This window comes from Geotrypetes seraphini, chromosome 3 (genome assembly GCF_902459505.1).
Source record: "Geotrypetes seraphini chromosome 3, aGeoSer1.1, whole genome shotgun sequence".
NCBI classification, from domain to species: Eukaryota; Metazoa; Chordata; class Amphibia; order Gymnophiona; family Dermophiidae; genus Geotrypetes; species Geotrypetes seraphini.
The window spans coordinates 374,708,941-374,728,044 of record NC_047086.1 but is presented as its reverse complement, the minus strand read 5'-3'; the positions used below and the strand labels follow the sequence as shown (position 1 = coordinate 374,728,044).

The 19,104-nt window shown below is 42.6% G+C and overlaps 1 protein-coding gene across 3 annotated transcripts in view; it reads right to left on the bottom strand.

Moving 5' to 3' along the window:
• PSME4 (proteasome activator subunit 4) overlaps positions 1–19,104 on the bottom strand; it is a 418,332-nt gene that overhangs the window by 188,802 nt on the left and 210,426 nt on the right. For all 3 annotated transcript variants that reach the window (XM_033936116.1, XM_033936117.1, XM_033936118.1), the window contains 6 exons: positions 16,199–16,356; positions 9,974–10,069; positions 4,280–4,335; positions 1,615–1,671; positions 1,319–1,374; positions 1,139–1,237 (listed from right to left, as the gene is read on the bottom strand). In XM_033936116.1, the coding sequence (XP_033792007.1) occupies positions 1,139–1,237; positions 1,319–1,374; positions 1,615–1,671; positions 4,280–4,335; positions 9,974–10,069; positions 16,199–16,356 (522 nt within the window). The remainder of the gene's footprint in view (positions 1–1,138; positions 1,238–1,318; positions 1,375–1,614; positions 1,672–4,279; positions 4,336–9,973; positions 10,070–16,198; positions 16,357–19,104) is intronic.

Genomic DNA, 19,104 nt, shown 5'->3' with positions numbered 1-19,104 from the left:
ACCAAAAAGAAAAATAAAGGTGACACCTTAAGCCAATTTGGTGCACCCCAATACGACCAGTCTCCAGAGGCAGAAAATAAAGTAATACACAGGTCAGATACTGAGGGTTTTAGTGGGGGGTTAAAGCGGAGCTCTGTGCCCAGACGTCCGTCAGGAACCAACTATTACGTGACCCCCACTCTCTGAGTTAAGTTCTAATTTAAATTCAATCATCCAACCAATACCTCAGCAATTATAAGCCTTGAATGGGAAATTGAAACTATAATAGGAATCAGGATAGTTATATCATCAGCATAGCTGAATATCTTAATTCCTTAACTAGTAATATAATGTTTAATTTGTAGACATTACCAGGAAGTAGCTGCAATTTCTTTATTTTTATGACATTTATCATATTTTTTTTATTGTACTCTGTGCAGGTTTCTCCTTGGATGTAATAAATTCAGGTTTTTATAAATAAAAAATTAAAAACAAATAAAACCACTCTTCAGACTACTGGCATGGTGGTGTGATTTTGTGGCATACTAAAAAGCTACCTATAATTAATAAGAATAGTAAATTGTCAGCTGCCCCAATTGTGACAACAGTGTTCAAACATGAAGAAATACAACCTGCATAGAATGGAGGGTGCAGTTCTGGCCACCTTGTTGGACAAACTGGATGGACCATGCAAGTCTTTATCATTTACTATCTACAGATCAAAAATGTTTCAATTTCTTTACATGCTGTACTTCACCTCTAACATTCCTCCATCAAAAATAGCTTGTCCTTTATTGGTAGCATGGGTTTTGGCCAGGTACTAGTGACCTGGATTGGCCACTGTGAGAACAGGCTACTGGGCTTGATGGACCACTGGTCTGACCCAGTAAGGCTATTCTTATGGTCTTATCGTCGGCTAGCTTACTTTTTGTATTTGTATGAGCACTGTACCAAAGAATTAGTGTACGAGGATGTATCTAGTGCTATCATGTTGGCTGTTATAAAAAGCTGTTTGATGTGTAAATTTGATTTATATTCTTAAGAGGTATTTCTTGTGACTTAGAGCTAATGAACCTATCAATAATAAAATCCAAGATCTTAACTAATCAAGGTTTTCAAAAGAAAAATATGAAAAGCAATGTGTCCACAAAATACTGACCCTATTCTCCATTGATTTCTTGACAAGGGTGAAGCTCTTCCATCGTGAGTCAAATTCATGCTTGTGAGACCCTTGGAAATGCAGAAGATCACTAATAATCTGCAGTAAAATAATATGCATATTACAAAGAGCATATTGTGCAAAAAGAAAAATGATGCACATTGTAAAAGAAAGTTATACCTTTATTATTAGAAATAAAGATTTTGTGTCATCTTCTGAGTTGTCAAGCATATAGTCTATCACAAGGAAAGGGAAAAAGTAGTAATTAACACAAAGGAACCATATCCTGTTCTTTACTAATAGGTATACCTTGGAATTTTCCTTAATATCTTGTCCCCAGATTAACACAAACAAACATATACTGACCCCACAGATACTTCATTCCATATGCTAACCGCAGATACCAGTCATCTTTGAAAGATCTCTACTCTTAAATAAAATATCCCATATAAGTCAAGTAATCTAAATATACTTACGCAGAAGCTTCCTTATGACCTTAGCCATTAATTCTCTATAGTTTTCCCTTGAGCGATCTATGGAAAATAAATTAGGTAAAGCTTAGCAGAAGGATCATGCAAACAAATATCTTGGGAATCAATATTACATTCCAAGTCAAGGCTGTGGATCATAAAATACCATGTCAGGAATAACACAATAAATAACAACAGATAAAAGACCTAAACAGTTCATCCAGTCACACTCACTATCTATTTAAAATGGTGACAAGTCAAAACCGTGCCAGACAATTGCACGTGGTCAATGCTGGGCAGACAATTGTGCGCAGATGAACTGAAAACACGCTGGATTGAAAACACTATTTTAATGCACTCCGAGGGGGGATGTGTGTGGGGGGAACCCCCCAAACATACTTTACTTAGAACTGTTTGTGCTCCCGTTGGGGATAGAGTGGGGGGAACCCCCCACCATTACAGAGGAAACTGTAATTTTTCCCTAAAAAATGGAAAAAGGCTATTTCCCCACAATGGGAGCGCCAACAGTTCTAAGTAAAGTAGGGTGGTTCTACCCCCACTCCCCCTCGAAGCACTTTAAAATAGTGTTTCAATCTAGTGCGCTGATGTCCCATGTGAGATTGCCCGGCATTGTTTGCGCGCGATTGTCTCATGTGGTTTCATCTATGTACCATTTAAAATTAAACAAACAATGAATGTGATATAAAATACTTGATCTTTCTTTGGCATTTGTGGGACATCAACCATAGAAGTCTGCCTGGGCACTATCCTTACATTCAATCTACTGGTGTTGTCATTGAAGCACACGCCATACTATCCAAATTAATCTTGTCATTTGCGGAACATAGACCGTAAAAGTCTGCCCAGCATTATCCTCTGTCTTTAACTATTGAAGCTGCCATTAAAGCTCTATCCAGCCTATCCTAAACTGGATTGCAATATACAGGACACAGATGGTACAAGTTTGTCCAGCACCAGCCTTAGTTCTTCACAGCCGGAGTCACTATCTATGCACTATGCAATATATCAACACTTATACAGCCGTTTGGGGGGGGGTTGGGGGTTTTGTTGTTTTTGTTTTTTTTACAAACCTTCAGCTCATCAGGGTTCAGCTGTCTTAGCAGTCACCAGTTCAGGTTTAAGGAAGGGGCAATAACCATGCAATCAATAAGCCACTGCTTATGGCTAAAAGGCTCAGTGGATTCAATTAACCAGCTAGTTAGTTACCTCACTAGAATTTACCCCCCTCCCATAAAACCCTACATCTCTCTCTGTCCCTCCATGAGACCAACTTTTCTTCCTCTCTCCTCCACCCCTATTGGCAACAAGTCTCCCTCTCTCTCTCTCACTGTCCATCTGTCTTGAGAGATCTAGGCATCTCTCCCACCCTCTCTACTGTCACATCCAACATATCTCCCTCTCTCATCCCCCAGATCATGTGCAGCACTTTTCACCACTGCTTACCAGCCCCATTCCCATTTCTCCTTCTATCACTCCTCTCCAGCAAAATGCCACATCACTCCCTCCATCACTATTTCCAACATTCTTCCCCCTTGCAATCCCCTTCAGTCTGTCCCTTCTCCACCACCATATCCAACATTTCTCACTCTCATCCTTCTCTTCCCCATGCATCGCTAACTCACTCCTCTTTCTATGCCCAATTTTCCTCTATCTTCCTTTCCCCATATGCCACCATCTCTTTCCCTCTCACACACACTCATGCCCAACAATTCTTTCTATTCCCTCTCTCCTAAGTCCTAAGTTAGTGCCCCTGCCCTTCCTCTCTCCATTTTGTATCCCATGTTCATGCCACCTCCCTTCCTTCTGAATCGAGTTTATGCCCCCTCCTCCTCCCTGCCTTCCAGCCATTGTCCCTCCTCCCAGCGCTCCTCCCCCCCCTCCTTTCCCCCTTTGTCCCAGAAAAGTTGTGTTCCCTTACTTATTGCCTTCAGAAGCTTGTTGGGGGGGATGCGCAGCCGGCAGCAATTCACATACTGCACCTGGCTGACCCACAAGCCTTTGCATCCCCCCAACAAGCTGCTGAAGGAGCAAGTGCGGCAAGGAGGTAACTGGGAACCTTCACCCCTCCCCTGGCTGACCCAGAAGGCTTTCCTATGATGTCATCTCTGACATTGGAGGGAAGCCCTATGGGTCAGCTTCGGGAGGGAGGTTGAGTAGAGATTCCCAGCAGCGGCTTCAGCAGGTGGAGCGGGCAGCAAGGAGGGATCCCCGGTGGTGGCAGCGCAGCTTTGACGGACGGGCGGGCAGGAAATATTCTCCACGGCGGTCTTGCCATGTACTCCCCAACAAGCTGCTGGCTTACCCCCAGGGGTATGCGTACCGCGTGTTGAGAAACACTGATCTAGACCTATAACCGATATGTTTATTAATGCCCAATAACATCGTGTAGTTATCTGTATAAGTAGTGCCACCCACCGAACACCCCAAATCCAATATCTTTTTTTGATGAATAACTTTAGGCATTTAAAATTATATATAAAAAATAATCCATTCAACTGCCTCAATTTAAAAAAATGAACACTTATGCATCAATGCTGCCACCACTGACCTAATCTGCTTTAGAATATCAACCTCACTATGTTTAAACTTTTTTGACATTTAGCACTGCAACAAACAAAATCAGAAAGATCTATGATTACAATCAACTTACCATTGTCAAGACCAGTAAAAAGTTTTGTTTCTTCCAAAGACACCATACTTGGAACTCTAAATATTTACAGAAAAATAAACAATGATGAGGCTTTACAAAAATAATTTCTTTTTAAGCTTCTCATTTCTTTAAATTTTATAGTAACATAAATCAGATCATAACCAAAACAAAACAAAATTAATCTTACTCCCATGGTTCTGATACCCAATTACAACCATAACAAAGTGTCGTGGTAGCTATGTTAGTTCACTGGATCATTTATTTTAAACAAAAAGTGTTGTGTTTTACTAATGGCTAATGAACACGAGACGAAAACAAAATCATACAAATATAAAGAACAGTTACTTACCATAACAGGTATTATCCAGGTATAGCATACAGATATTCTCACATGTGATGTCATCCACGGAGCCCAGTACGGACAGTGGTAAACTGTACTGTCACTTTAAGCTTTAGCAAAGCTTCGAGATTGCCCGCATCACGCATGCTTGAGTGGCTTCCTGCCCGATGTAGGCACGCGGTACCTCAGTTCCTTAAGCAAGCTAAGAAGCCAATGAGGGGAGGTGGGAGGGATGTGAGAATATCTGCCTGCTGTCACCGAATAACACCCTACAACTACTACTACTACTATTATTATTATTATTTCTATAGCACTACCAGATGCACACAGCGCTGCACAGTCACAAAGAAGAAAACAGTCCCTGCTTGAAAGAGCTTACAATCTAAACAGACAAGACAGACAAACAGGATGTCATGGATACAGTTAAAGGGAATGGATAATCAGCAGGCTGGGTTGGAAGGCAAAGGAGAAGGGTTAAGGATTGAAGGCTATATCAAAAAGATGGGTTTTCAGTCTGCTTTTAAACAAGGGAAGGGGCCTGATGGACAAACTCAGTAATTTATGCCAGGCAATGGGGGCAGCTAGATGAAAGAAAACAGAGTTCTCTGGGAGGTGTATAAGGAAAGAGAAGCGAGGAGAGATATTGAGGGGCAGGAGAATGAACACATTTGTAGGTCAGTAATAAGATCTTGAACTGTATGCGATGGCAGATAGGGAGCCAGTGAAGTGACTTAAGGAGAGGAGTGACATGAGCGTAGCAAGGTTGGTAGAAGGTGCAGCAGGGTTTTGAACAGATTGCAAGGGAGAGAGGTGACACTGCGGGATACCAGTTAGAAGTAGATTGCAGTAATCTAAGCATGAGGTTAAGAGAGCATGGGCAAGGGTCCGGGTAGTGTGATCAAAGAGGAATGAGAGAATTTTGGTGAAATTGAAGAGAAAGAAGTGACAGGTCATTGATATAGCGCAGAAATACAACATTAAAATCCACTCCTATGCTGATGACATCCAGCTGCTCCTTCCACTAGGCGAGAACCGATCGTCCCAAATTGCTAACCTCTAACACTGCCTCTCTGACATGAAAACCTGGATGACAAACAACAAACTACAACTGAACGCCTCTAAGACCGAACTCTTATGGATCAGGAAAAAAAAAAAGCACCAAATACACACGCCCAACACTAGCATGGGACTCCACTCTACTAACGGCAACAGATCAAGTACGCAGCCTAGGAGTAACCTTAGACGTACACCTATCCCTATCCGCCCACATATCCCAAGTAGTCTCTACCTCCTTCTAGTACCTCCGCCAACTGAGAAGGATCAAACCCTATATCTCCACACCTGACCTGGCCCAACTCCTCTACGCATATGTCCTCTCCAGAATGGATTACTGCAACTTCCAATTTAATGGACTAACCAAAAAAAATCTCAAGCGTCTCCAACGGGTCCAAAATGCAGCTATCCATCTCCTACACAGCCTCAACTACCATGATCCCATCTCCCCAGCACTCCGCGCTGAACACTGGCTCCCAATTAGCCAACACTGTGCATTCAAGGCCCTGGCAATAGCGCATAAAAAAATTTATGCCAGCACCCCCTCCTACATAAAATCCAAGCTACCCATCTACATCCCCACCCGCACTCTCCGCTCAGAATCGGAGACATGCCTATGCATTCCCCCTGGAAGGTCCCTCTTCTCAGAAACTGCCCGCAAGCACTCCTACAGCCACTTCATTCCCCATTTCTGGAACCAACTCCCCACTCAACTCAGACTACAGAACTCTTTAATGACATTCCGGAAAATGGTAAAGACCCTCCTCTTCAACTAAAGGCCACCCTCAGTCTACACCCCTCCCCCTTAAGCCCCACCTCTACTCTTCCTTCTCCTTTCTAATCTTCCCCCTAATTCCAATATAGTCCTCTCTCAGCCTGTACTCAAATAACTTGTATTTAAACTAAACTACTTATATTTAAACTATTGCTCTTAATTTGCTGTATAGTCCCTGTATTTAAACTGCTGCACAGCCGTGTATGTCCAAACATTTAAATCTACTGTATAATCTTGTATGTCCAATTACACTCCATTGTGAATGTTTACTTGTAGACCGTTCTGAACTACTGGGAGGATGGGATAAAAATCTAAATAAATAAATAAAGGTCTTAGCAGCTTGTTGGATATGTGTAGAGAAATCAGAGCCTATCACTTCTTAACTTCATCCTATGCCCTCTCATTCCAGAGCTTCCTTTCACAAGAAAGAGATTCAACTCATGCAAATTTACATCACGTAGGTATTTAAAAGTGTCTATCATATCTCCCCTTTCCCGCCTTTCCTCCTCCAAATGTCTAACATATTTCGTGACAGACAGCCCTTTAGGAGGAGACCTCCTTCTTGGGCGAGGAGGTGATGGATCCAATGCAGATATAGTGAGCTCAGAGTCAGTATGGTGTTGAGAAAGGTCAAAGTCAGCCACAGGCACCCCAGGCAACTCTATATAGGAAGGAGATTGAGGAGAATGATGAGACTGACGAGACGAAGCTCCTCAATGTCACCAGTACCGATCCAATGAAGATGAAGAAGAGGATCAATGGGAAGCCCTCTTATTCCTATAAACATGGGAACGATGCAATGTTGATCGATGGTGTCTAGATCCAGAGCATCTAGTCGATGAATAGCTTCGATGTTTCGAAGAAGAACATAGATGCCTTGACAGAGCGATAATGCTTCGATATAGAGTATTGTTGTGAAGTTGAAGATCGATGCTTTGACGGTGAGCATCATTGTCTACTGGAAGATTGATGCGAGGTAGACCAACATCTCAATGGAGATCTTGATTTGGTACCCTGTGACCTTGAAGTGCTATGCTTAAGCTGGGCCAGTACCAAGGGAGTTGATGTTAACAGCAACGTTGCATGCAACTTAAACACATCACAGATCTTCCTCCGAAAGAATTCATTAAGTTGCTCAAGAGCCGGTACCATCAGTGCGGCAGGGTGTCTAGGGGTAGGTGACCTCGGCAAGGATGCACGCCCTAAAGGAGACAACAACAGTGATATCGCTTTTTAGTCTATATCGATGCTATCAAGGCTTACAACATTGATTGGGAAAAGGATGGCTTTTTAGCTGGCTTCCCCGATGCCGGTATGTCATCCGATGCCAATGTCAATGCTGTAATGCAGGCTCCAAATGTTTGCCGGTTTCCATAGCCAAATCAAAGAGCTTCTCCTGCTGGATGTGATAGGCTTTTAGTAAACACTTCTGAAGGGTAAAACAGTGCAAGCAGGAGTCTTCACAATGTTCAGGGCCTAAACATTGTAAACACCAGCTATGGGGTCAGTTATGGATATAAGTCACTGGCACCGATAGCACTTTTTAAACCCTGTCAACGATTTCGACATGGACAGAAATATGGCATCGGCAAGGTTAAACTCAATGATTAAAGTTAAATAAATTAAAAAGAAACCAGAGGCTGAAAAGCCGTACTGAAAATGTCTCACATGAAGGCAACGAAAGCCCTCACGAGGGCAAGAGCCCGAGAGAGAAAAAAAAAATTAATATCATTATTTTATTTTTTGTTTTTTTTTTACTAATATAAAGAAAAAAGAAATTGAACAAACAATTGCGAAAGGCCAGGAAGAAAACCCAATAGCGGGTCGAAGGCACGCTAACTCAACAGAGTCCAGAAAAACGCATTTTTGCTCCGCAAAGAATGAAGAACTGAGGTACCGCGATCCTACATCAAGCAGGAAGGCGCATGCACGGTGTGGGCAGTCGCAATGTTTCTTAAAACTTAAAGTGGCAATTAATTTTTCATACTGCCTTTACCAGGCTCCGTGGATGACATCATCCACATGTGAGAATATGCTGCCTGCTTATCGTAGGATAACATTGGATATTCCCGTAGGGGAGAAAACAAAGAGGAGGATATGCAAATTTATATGCAGAACCCGTCCTCATCTTCTACTGAAAAGAAGAGGAGAGAAGTGAGCTCAGAAACTTGAGGATCAAATAAGAGATATAAGACCCTTTCCTAACTTAAGGAATGAATGGTGTAAAGAAGAGCTACTATGAATCTGGTTGCAAATAGTGGAGAAGTACAGCAAGAAAAAACATATGTACCAATGGAAGTGAACTGTAGAATGATCAGAGGACAGTTCCATTCTGTTCCCATTTTTCTTTTTTTAGATGAGAATAGAAAAAACTAGACAATAAAGGCAAACCTGTTGGAAATTAAGTCATGTGTAATTTGAGCTTGGATGTTTGCTACCAAATTATTAAGAGTTTACCCCTGAACCAAGAGATATCAACTGAAGGTAAAGTAACACCGTAAAGTTGAGATTCACCTAATAGAAATGTAAAGAGGCAATGTATGTGCCTGTGAGTTAGAAGTGCTTCATAGGTCTTTATTGAGAAGTAAGAGAGGTAGTCAGAGCTACATAAAGAAGGTAGCCATGAAGTAATATAGAGAAAAAAAGAGTAACCATGCAACCAGAAGTAAAAAGTATTGTTGCCCAGAGAATTATGTAATTAAGAGAAACACTGAAACAAAAGACAGAAGGGCTGGTGATGAAACGCAAAGTTCACTAGCCCAGCAGAAAAAATTGTAGACTCAGAACAATGCAGTTATTTGTGCACTGTAGCAATACAAGCCAGAGAAACGATAGAAAGCACTGGAATTGCGCCTTCATAGATGCACTTTAAACAGCCTAACGTCATAGGGAGCGCGGCTAATGCCAGAAGTGACTTAGGCAGCCTTAAGCACTGATGTAGGTGCAATTCATGACAAAGACAGGTGCCAGAAATGTAGGCCTGGAAAAGTCTGGCCTACATTTCTGGCACCTATCTTTCCCAGAGGCGCAATTCTCAATACAGTGCTGTTGTGTGAGTGACATGAGATTGGCGGCCACCAATATCAGCGCTGTATAGAGAATACAGGTCTTAAGGTGGAATAAATTGAATTTTGAGAGGCAGTTTGTTTCAAAGGAAGGATGCCCGGTATCTGTATATACAGATAAGGGGAATGCTTGCTATGTGTGATGAGTACTGCAGAATGTGCAGCACAAAGCATACAGTTCAGAAGAATGAAACCATCAAACCCAATCAACCTCAACAAACAAGGGATACAAACCACATCACACATTTTAGCACACTTTTCTATGGCTTTACTTTGTGTATTTAAAATATGCATGAACAGTAAAGATGACCATCATTATGAATGATATGTTATTTTATAGCAGTAGCAAAAAACTGCTAAAATGGCAAAAGAACAAATTACTGTTATACTTGGTCTGTGAAAAATTATACAAACATGCAGTTATTTATTTATGCAAAATAATTTGTAAAAGCACTACTTACAAATGAGTTATTCTTTCTCCTTGGAGTGGAGGTAGAAGATTTCCTGAGCCAATTAAACAATTGTGCACTATAGTGAGACACTGCTGTACATCATCTCTGAAAATGAAAAATTAAAATAAATTGTGCTAGGAATACCAAATGTCTAGACAGGAAGGAAAAAATGTTTTCATTCAACAATACAAAAGTCAATAGAACATAAGAGTTGCCATGCTGGGACAGAACAAAGGTCCATTGAGCCCGGTATCCTGTTTCTATCAGTAATCAACCCAGGTCAGAAGTGCCTGGCAAGATCCTAAGGAGTAAAACAGATTTTATGCTGCTTATTCTAGGAATAAGCAGCAGATTTCTCTAAGCTTTTTTTAAGCTCTCTTAATCTAACTGTGCATTTTATGGGTGGATTTCTTATTTTGTATTGTGGGAGTATTTATTGTTGATGGTGTATGTACTGTATCTTTGATGTAATATTATAGTTTTGTATTTAAGTTTGTAACCCGCCCTGGGTAAGGGTGGGACATAAATAAAAAAACAAACTGCTTTCACCACATTCTCCGGAAACGAATTTCAGAGTTTAATTACATGTTGAGTAAAGAAATATTTTCTCTGGTTTGTTTCAAATCTACTATCCTAGTATTCTTGAAAAGAGTAAACAAGCGATTCACATCTAACCTTTCTACTCCACTCAGACAGACAGGGAAAAATGCTTGAGTACCTGAATGTAAACCGCCTAGACAACCTCCATTGATAGGCGGTATATAAATAACTTAAATAAAAGAAATAAAATTTTATAGACCTCTATCATATCTGTATTTGATTTGATAGAACAATGGACAAAATACTTTAAGCTAAAATTAAACCCAGAAAAAAACAAAGGTATTTTTGGCTAATCCAACTAGTAAAATCAAAGAAACCTTTGTAAATATGAACTAGAGAAAATTTCTAATAAATTCTACTACAAAAATTTTAGGAGTCACAATCGTTGACTTTTGATGCCTATACTGATATCTTAGTTAAAAAATGTTTTCATATACTGTACTATGGAACTACGCTCTCTAAAATCATATTTTGATTTTGCCTCATTTAGATTGCTGGTACAATCTCTCATCCTGAGCACTTTGGACTACTGTATTATCATTTATTTGGGATCTTACAAAAAAACTGTCAAAAGATTGAGAATTATCCAAAACACAGCTGTTCATCTGATTTTCAGTTTGAAGAAATTTGAACATATTACACTGTATTATAAGAAATTAAATTGGTTAGCAGTAGAATTCAGCACTACTGGAACCCACAGAGAAGCCACCGTAAGACCAGTATCTGTCCAGCGGAAAGAAAGGCAAGAATCAGTGAGATCAGAGATGGATACGGATCCACCTGGACATGGATGCACCAATATTGGAAGGCCTTCCACACTTTAGTGTTTGTAGACGCCCTGGACGACGACTTAGACTGTAGAAGAGCCTCAACACCAACGGCAGAACATCTCATATGCCCAAAGGTCACGTGCTCAAGAGCCATGTCTTAAGAGCCAAATGCCACAGAACTGGCATGGCAATTGGATCCTGCTTGAAAGGGTGTGAAGAAGCGCTCAGCCCAAAGGCTGCGACCCACACATTCACATGATCAAGCTGAAGACACCAGCAAAGCAGGGCCAGGATGAACCAGGATCCTCTGAAGGACACAGTCAACCAACAGCCCAGGAATAAAAACAGAAAGCTCCTGCTGCTAGCACTGCATCAGCAAGTCGAGCCCTCCGCTTTCAGGCTCGGATCTTCAACAAAAGAAGAGAAGCACCTTCTGGAATCACACCTTCTGGAATCATGAAGTGGCAATGAGATCGACACGGAGACCACCCCAGCACTCCATAATTATCTGAAATGCCTTTGGGAACAGGATCCACTTGCCCGGATCTAGAGGTCTGCTTGCACATTGTTCACTCTCACCACATGCGCTGCTATCAGCACCAGGAGAAGACATTCTGCTCAAGAAAAAAAAAGGAAGGCTTCCTGAGCCAGAGGACTGCTCTTGGGCCCTCCCTGGCGATTGACATAGATTATTGCCATCGCATTGTCAGAGAAAACCCTGACCTCTTGGCCCTCCAAGGTCTTCAGCATTCTCATCAAGACCAGTTGTATGGCCCGGAGCTCCAGTCGGTTGATGGACCACTTTCTCTGCGACTGAAACCTCATCCGAGCCAAACAAATGGCCCTGAGCTCCACCACACAGATGGACCATTTTCTCTGTGAGAGTGTCCAACCTCTGAACAGGTCAATGATTGCAATGAGCTCCCCAGCCCTGAAGGCTGGCATCTGCCCTCACCACAATCCAGGAGACAATGAGGGGTGCAACGGGATTGTGGGCAAATCCACCAGTACATGCTTGCTTGAGTCTGTAGAGGCCATGGCAGACAAATCTGCAAGGCATCTCGGCGTGGCACCCAGTAAGAGTGTAAGGCAGGCTAAAGAAGATGCATGTGCACCCTCACCCAAGAAACTATATCCAATGTGGCAACCACGAAGCCTAGAAGTTAAAGATAATCCTACGCTGAAGGAGCCAGCCACTCCAAAAGTGGAGATAACTTTAATAACTAATAATAATAACTTTCTTTTTTCTATACCACCATAATCTTGTGACTTCTATGTGGTTCACAATGAAGAATAGCTGTACAGTCAGCGAATTACAGTGTACAAATAGAGAGGATGTCACTGAGCGGTCAGTGAATACAAGGTGCAAATTGGCAAGAAGAAAGATAAACATAGGTTACAATATAATTTTGACATGTTACGTTGAAAAAAATTGGAAGCCAACGAATAACTGAGTACAAATTGAGAAGAAGACATTGTACAGTTAGAGGATACAGAATACTGATAGAGAGGAAAAGTGAATTCAGTATAATGAGCGGTAGCTTTGATCCGGAGGGGAGAGAGTCTGGCTAGGAAATAAATTTCTTAAACAAGGTGGTCTTTAGTTCTTTCTGAAAAGCGCCGTATGTCAATGAAGCAGCCTAGCCAAGTTTGTTGCCTGCCAGCTTGAAACTTGAATGTTCTATCCAGGAAGGTTCGGTATCTGCAGCCTGCTATTTTCGGGTAGGCAAATAGGTTGTGATTTCTGGTAATCCTTGTGGGGGAGTAAAATTCAAAATGAGGTAGTAAATAGCTGGGGGCCATTCCCCACACCAGTTTATAGCAAAAACAGGAGAATTTGAATAGAATTCGTGCCTCAATTGGTAACCAGTGCAGCAGCCTGTAGACAGGAATAACTTGATCACTTTTCTTTAGACCAAATATTAATCAGACGGCTGTGTTTTGAACTATTCTCAATTTTCTCACAGTTTTTTTAGGTATACCCACATAAATGATGTTGCAGTAGTCCAGGGTGGATAGAATCAGTGACTGTACCAATAGTCTGAAAGACAGAGGGTCGAAGTATTTTTTTATGGTTTTCAATTTCCAAAGTGTGGAGAAGCACTTTTTTGTCACCGAGTTTGTGTGTTCGATCATGGTCAAGTGGGTATCTAAGGTGACTCCTAGTATTTTTATAGTTTTAGATATTGGGTGGTCGTGACCCTTTAGATGTATTGTTGTTGTAGTGATTTTGTCCTTTGGGCTAGCCAAGAAAATTTTTGTCTTTTCTGAATTTAGTTTCAATTTGAAATTGATAGTCCATTGTTCAATTTCAGTCATGATGTGTGAGATGTGCTTTATGGTGTCATTGGTCTGTATGCACAGCTTTGTCTGCGAGTCCTGGTCAGACAGACACAGCCCGCAGCCATACCAACGAGGACTCCCAAACATGCCCATGACTGTGTGGGCTGCAGAGGACTCATTTCAAGGATGACAATCCAGCCCAAGTCCTCCAGCACCTGAAGCACCTATTCCACTGTGCGACATCCCTCGGCCAATGAGGGAACTCTAATCCACCAGTCGTCCAGATAATGGTGAACAGCTCCTCAGGTAAGCTGCCAACACCACCATCACCTTGGTGAAGATCCGAGGCACCGTTGCCAGCCCAAAAGGCAGGGCCAAGAACTGGTAAAGCTACTCCAGAACATGAATCCGCAGAAACTTGCGATGGGCCAGAAATATGGGAATGTGTAAGCACACCCCTGTAAGACCCAGAGAGGCCAAAAAGTCCCCCGGAGCCACTGCTGCAATGATCAACAACATGGTCTCCATTCAGAAGTGGGGAAGTTTGAAAGCCACATTCAAGTGCTGAAGATCCAGAATAAGCCTCCAATCATCAGAGCCTTTCTTTGGCACAATAAAGTATACAGAGTATCTGCCTGAGCCCAAGAGGTCACGTGACACCAGCTCTATAGCTTGAATATCCAGCAAGCAATGAACAGTAGGCTAGACTCTGCCTTGTCCGGTCGTCCGGATGGAGAAACCACAAACCAATCTGACAGAGGCTGGGCAAATTCCAACTTGTATCCTGATCGAATAATGTCCACTTGTCTACTGTAATGTACATTCAGGCAGGCCCTCCGAGAGCCAGCCCCCTATCCACAGAGTGGCATTCAGCGTCCTGGCATCTTTCTGGTAGGTCATGCAGGACAGGTGGCAGAAGGTTTGGAAAGCCTGTAGCTCACATACCGACCTCGGGAGCTCTGGGAAAATCTCTACAACATGGAATGTGCATACTGTCTGGAGCCCCAAAAATTAGAACGACCAGAACTGGGTCTACTATCAGGCAAGGACTTTGGGCAACGGTCCATTACCGAATCCATGAGGATCTTGAGGCCTATGCCAAACAATAACTACCCCTTAAAAGACAGCCTTGCTAAAGTCGCCATGGAAGTGGAAACACCAGCCCACTGCCTGACCCAGAGCATTTGGCAGGCTGAAAGTGAGAACACCGACACCTTTGCCAGCACTGTCAAAAGGTCATATAAGGGATCTGCTATATAAAGTGTCCCAGCCAGTAGCAGATGAGGAGGCGGCTCCACCGCATCAGTTTCTAGCATGCACAGCCAAGAGAGACAGGTGTGTGTGTGAGACAAAAGACATTGCCGCAGCAGCTCTGATGCCCAAATTGGCTGTTTCAAAAAGTTTCCTGAGGACCACAACCACACAGCGGTCCTGCAAAGCTTTCAACACAACACCTATTATACTGGGAAGATAGGTACGTTTAGTCACTTGTGCCACCAAGGTATCTACCTTGGGCTGCCCCAAAAGCTGCTGACACTCCTGCGCCAGGGGATACAAGCAGGACATAGCTCTAGCACTCTTCAAAGTACCTTCCAGAGAGTCAAACTGCTCAGAGACCATAAAATTCAAATCCAGATACCAGGGAAAGGTTGCAGAATGCGAGCGTCCACTACAAAGCCTGGACGGAGCTGGCTGAGTGGGCTAAGTTCAGTTCCTGCAAAGATGCAGTAGGAAGAACAGTCAGAGCTGCAAACTTGATTAAGCACAGGACAGCAGGATCATCACCAGGATCCAGAGCCCCCAAAGGATCTGTGGATCCAGCACACAAGCCTGGATCCCATGATCAGGGAAAGGCTGCACTGTCAAACAATGAATCAGAGAGGTCAGGATCAGCAGCCGAATCCCCCAAAGCAGGAGCAGGCAGATCAACAGCCGGATCAGGCGGAGGCAAGGACACGCCCGTAGGCACACCACCAAAAAATGCCCTGAGAGGGAAAGGAGACTGCTCAGAAGAACATGCTTTTAAAAAAATACTCTGCGTACAAACCCTTATGATTTTAGAGAAGGTATTCGGCTCCTGGGGCATGGAGTCACCCTTAGATGACTTAAATTTGTGCGTCTTAGACTGTAGAGAGTCCGCAATCAGGCTGACCGAAGAACCAGCCATGCCGAGCCCCAAACTACAAACATGCGTGCAGAAAGACTGTAGAGGGCACTAAATCGATCAGTGAAGTACTACAGAGGCAGAGTGAAAATTCCAGAGTGGATTCCTTCTGCAGAGCTTGCAACTATGGGGAAATAAACCTATTGTCTAGAATGTCTCACCTATTACATTAGAAAATCTGTTTTACTACTTGGGATCTATGAGCTAGGCACTTGGGACCTCGGTTGGCCACTATTGGACACATGATACTGGGTTTGATGGACTTTTGGTCTGTCCCAGTATGGCAATTCTAATGTTCTTATGCTTCTAATCAATAAGATAATTTCACTCATATATTGCTTTGTCAATCTGGAAGCTTCACAAATGCAAATATTTGGCAACATCAATAACAACTTAAGAATAAATACAACTACATACCTTGACATCTCTAGCTCTCCATTTCCATAGCGATCTAACTTGCCAAGTTCAGGCTGAAGAAATGTATCCAGCAGATAGTAAGCAAATGATATTTCCTCTGCTGAAGGAACATGCCATTGGATGTTCAAATTCCACAAATCCCCTGGTTTTCCCCAGTCCTACATAAACAAACATAAAAGAGGTATTACTCAGAGATCTTACAAAAATAGCTTTCTTAATAGTTCAAAAATGTTTTATATATCTTTCATATACTTTTCTGTGCTTATGTTTTGAACCACCAATGTACTGTAAATGACTGAACAATATTAACACCACATAATAGATACAAGCAAAGTCATCATGCTCCTCTTCCTGACTGAGACTACAGGTCAGGGTCTATACTAGAGTTGCTTCCAACGTGGTGGAATGTGTTAATACAGTCTAGTTATTTCTGGTAGAGTAAGCTAAATGATGATTATACAAAGGGTGAGTTTCTGTTACATCTTCACCATGTGTGGCAGAAAATCCAGTGGCCATATTATGTCTGCCTGTTGTCAAAACTAATTAGGCTAATTGATTTCATCGGAATTTGGCCAAGTGGCAAACATGAGAGGGAATTCTGCCACTATGTTTTTGCTAATGATCAAGAGTAGGAAAAGAACAGAAATTCACAAGTACGCAGTATTCCTCCAACTTACTCTTCTCTTTTTTTCTTCTCTTTTTGGTCCTCTACACTATTTTATCTTAATATTTCACTGTGTTGTCCCAAAACTACCTAGTCTTTTAATTTCTATGTTAGACATTATTAAACCAGTGTTTAGCAAAGGGAACAGGTTGATTATTGTATGTATATATATATATATATATATATATATCTCAGCAGCCTTTGATTCAATGACTCATCAGATTCTGTTGAACAGACTTCAATCTTTAGGGATTGGAGGGATTATACTTCAATGGTTTAGGTCTTTTTTGGATAATAGAAGAATGTGTGTGGTTAATGAGACATTGCAGTCAGACAGCACTCTATGTGACACTGGAGTCCCCCATGTATCAGCATTATCTGCGACTTTATTTAACATCTTTATGAAACCATTGTGTAAATTGTTGAATGGGTTGGGACTCAAATATTTTATCTATGCTGATAACATTCAAATATTTTTTTTAAGTTTGAAACGCCAATTTCTGAGAGTTTTTAGCTATTTTGTTTGTATCTGTGGACATTTATGTGTTGGATGCAATCAAATCATTTGAAATTAAATGCGTCTAAAATCCAAGTGATGTTTCTTGCTCCACATCCAATAATTGGAATGCCTCATTCATTTATCTGCAATGGTGAGGTTATCAAGTTAATGAAAACTATGTGCTTACTTGGGGCTAGATGTACTAAAAAGAATTGGTAAGACCATGTGGGTCTACTCCAATCTGATTTGTTGCCAATTCAAAAAGAGCTATTGATGGACTAAAAAGTTTGCATGCAAATGATTCCTGCGGAGGTTTGTCATAATCCCTCGACTTTCCCCTCTGATTAATCGCTGTGAGAGCGACTCACACATGCACAGAACCGGCAGGGGAAGGCCGAACAGCTGAGATTCACTGGAAGCCCTGAAAGCAGCCTCCTGCCACTCGGCTGTTTGGGGCAGGAAACTTTTTTTTTTGTTTTGTTTAAATGGGCACAGATGCTGTGCGTGTTACAGATGCACAATATATGCCTCATTTAAAAAAAAAAAAAAATTAGAGCAATCCTCCAAACCCTACCAATGACTGCCCTAACCGACAACCCCAGCACCAGGAATCCTACGCCCCCCCCCTTGCTAGCAAAAATCAGCAGGAGGGATGCCAATATCCTCCTGCCATGCTGCCCCCTCCTACCAAGAAAAAAATGGCAGGAGGGATGACTACTCCCCACCACCAAAACAGCAGGAGAGATACCCACTCTCTCCTGCCATGGCAGGAGGGGGCCTTTGGTTTCTGAACTAGTCAGGGCTTTGGGCCCCTTCCTGTGCACCGAGGAAGGACAGTGCTTCCCTCCTGCTTGCATCTCTGGAAAAAGATACTGGCGGGGGGGGTTGTTGGGGGAGCATCTGTAGGCAGGAGGGAGTGGGCATCCCTCCTGCTAATTTTCTCTCACAGTGGGGAGGGGGCGCATGGCAGGAGGGAGTGGACATCCCTCTTGCCATTTTTGCCCACACGGTAGGAGGGGAGATCAGCATGGCAGGAGGAAGTGGACATCCCTCTCATCATTTTTGCCCACTATGTGCTTACTTGGGGCTAGATGTACTAAAAAGAATTGGTAAGACCATGTGGGTCTACTCCAATCTGATTTGTTGCCAATTCAAAAAGAGCTATTGATGGACTAAAAAGTTTGCATGCAAATGATTCCTGCGGAGGTTTGTCATAATCCCTCGACTTTCCCCTCTGATTAATCGCTGTGAGAGCGACTCACACATGCACAGAACCGGCAGGGGAAGGCCGAACAGCTGAGATTCACTGGAAGCCCTGAAAGCAGCCTTCTGCCACTCGGCTGTTTGGGGCAGGAAACTTTTTTTTTTGTTTTGTTTAAATGGGCACAGATGCTGTGCGTGTTACAGATGCACAATATATGCCTCATTTAAAAAAAAAAAAAATTAGAGCAATCCTCCAAACCCTACCAATGACTGCCCTAACCGACAACCCCAGCACCAGGAATCCTACGCCCCCCCCCCCCCTTGCTAGCAAAAATCAGCAGGAGGGATGCCAATATCCTCCTGCCATGCTGCCCCCTCCTACCAAGAAAAAAATGGCAGGAGGGATGACTACTCCCCACCACCAAAACAGCAGGAGAGATACCCACTCTCTCCTGCCATGGCAGGAGGGGGCCTTTGGTTTCTGAACTAGTCAGGGCTTTGGGCCCCTTCCTGTGCACCGAGGAAGGACAGTGCTTCCCT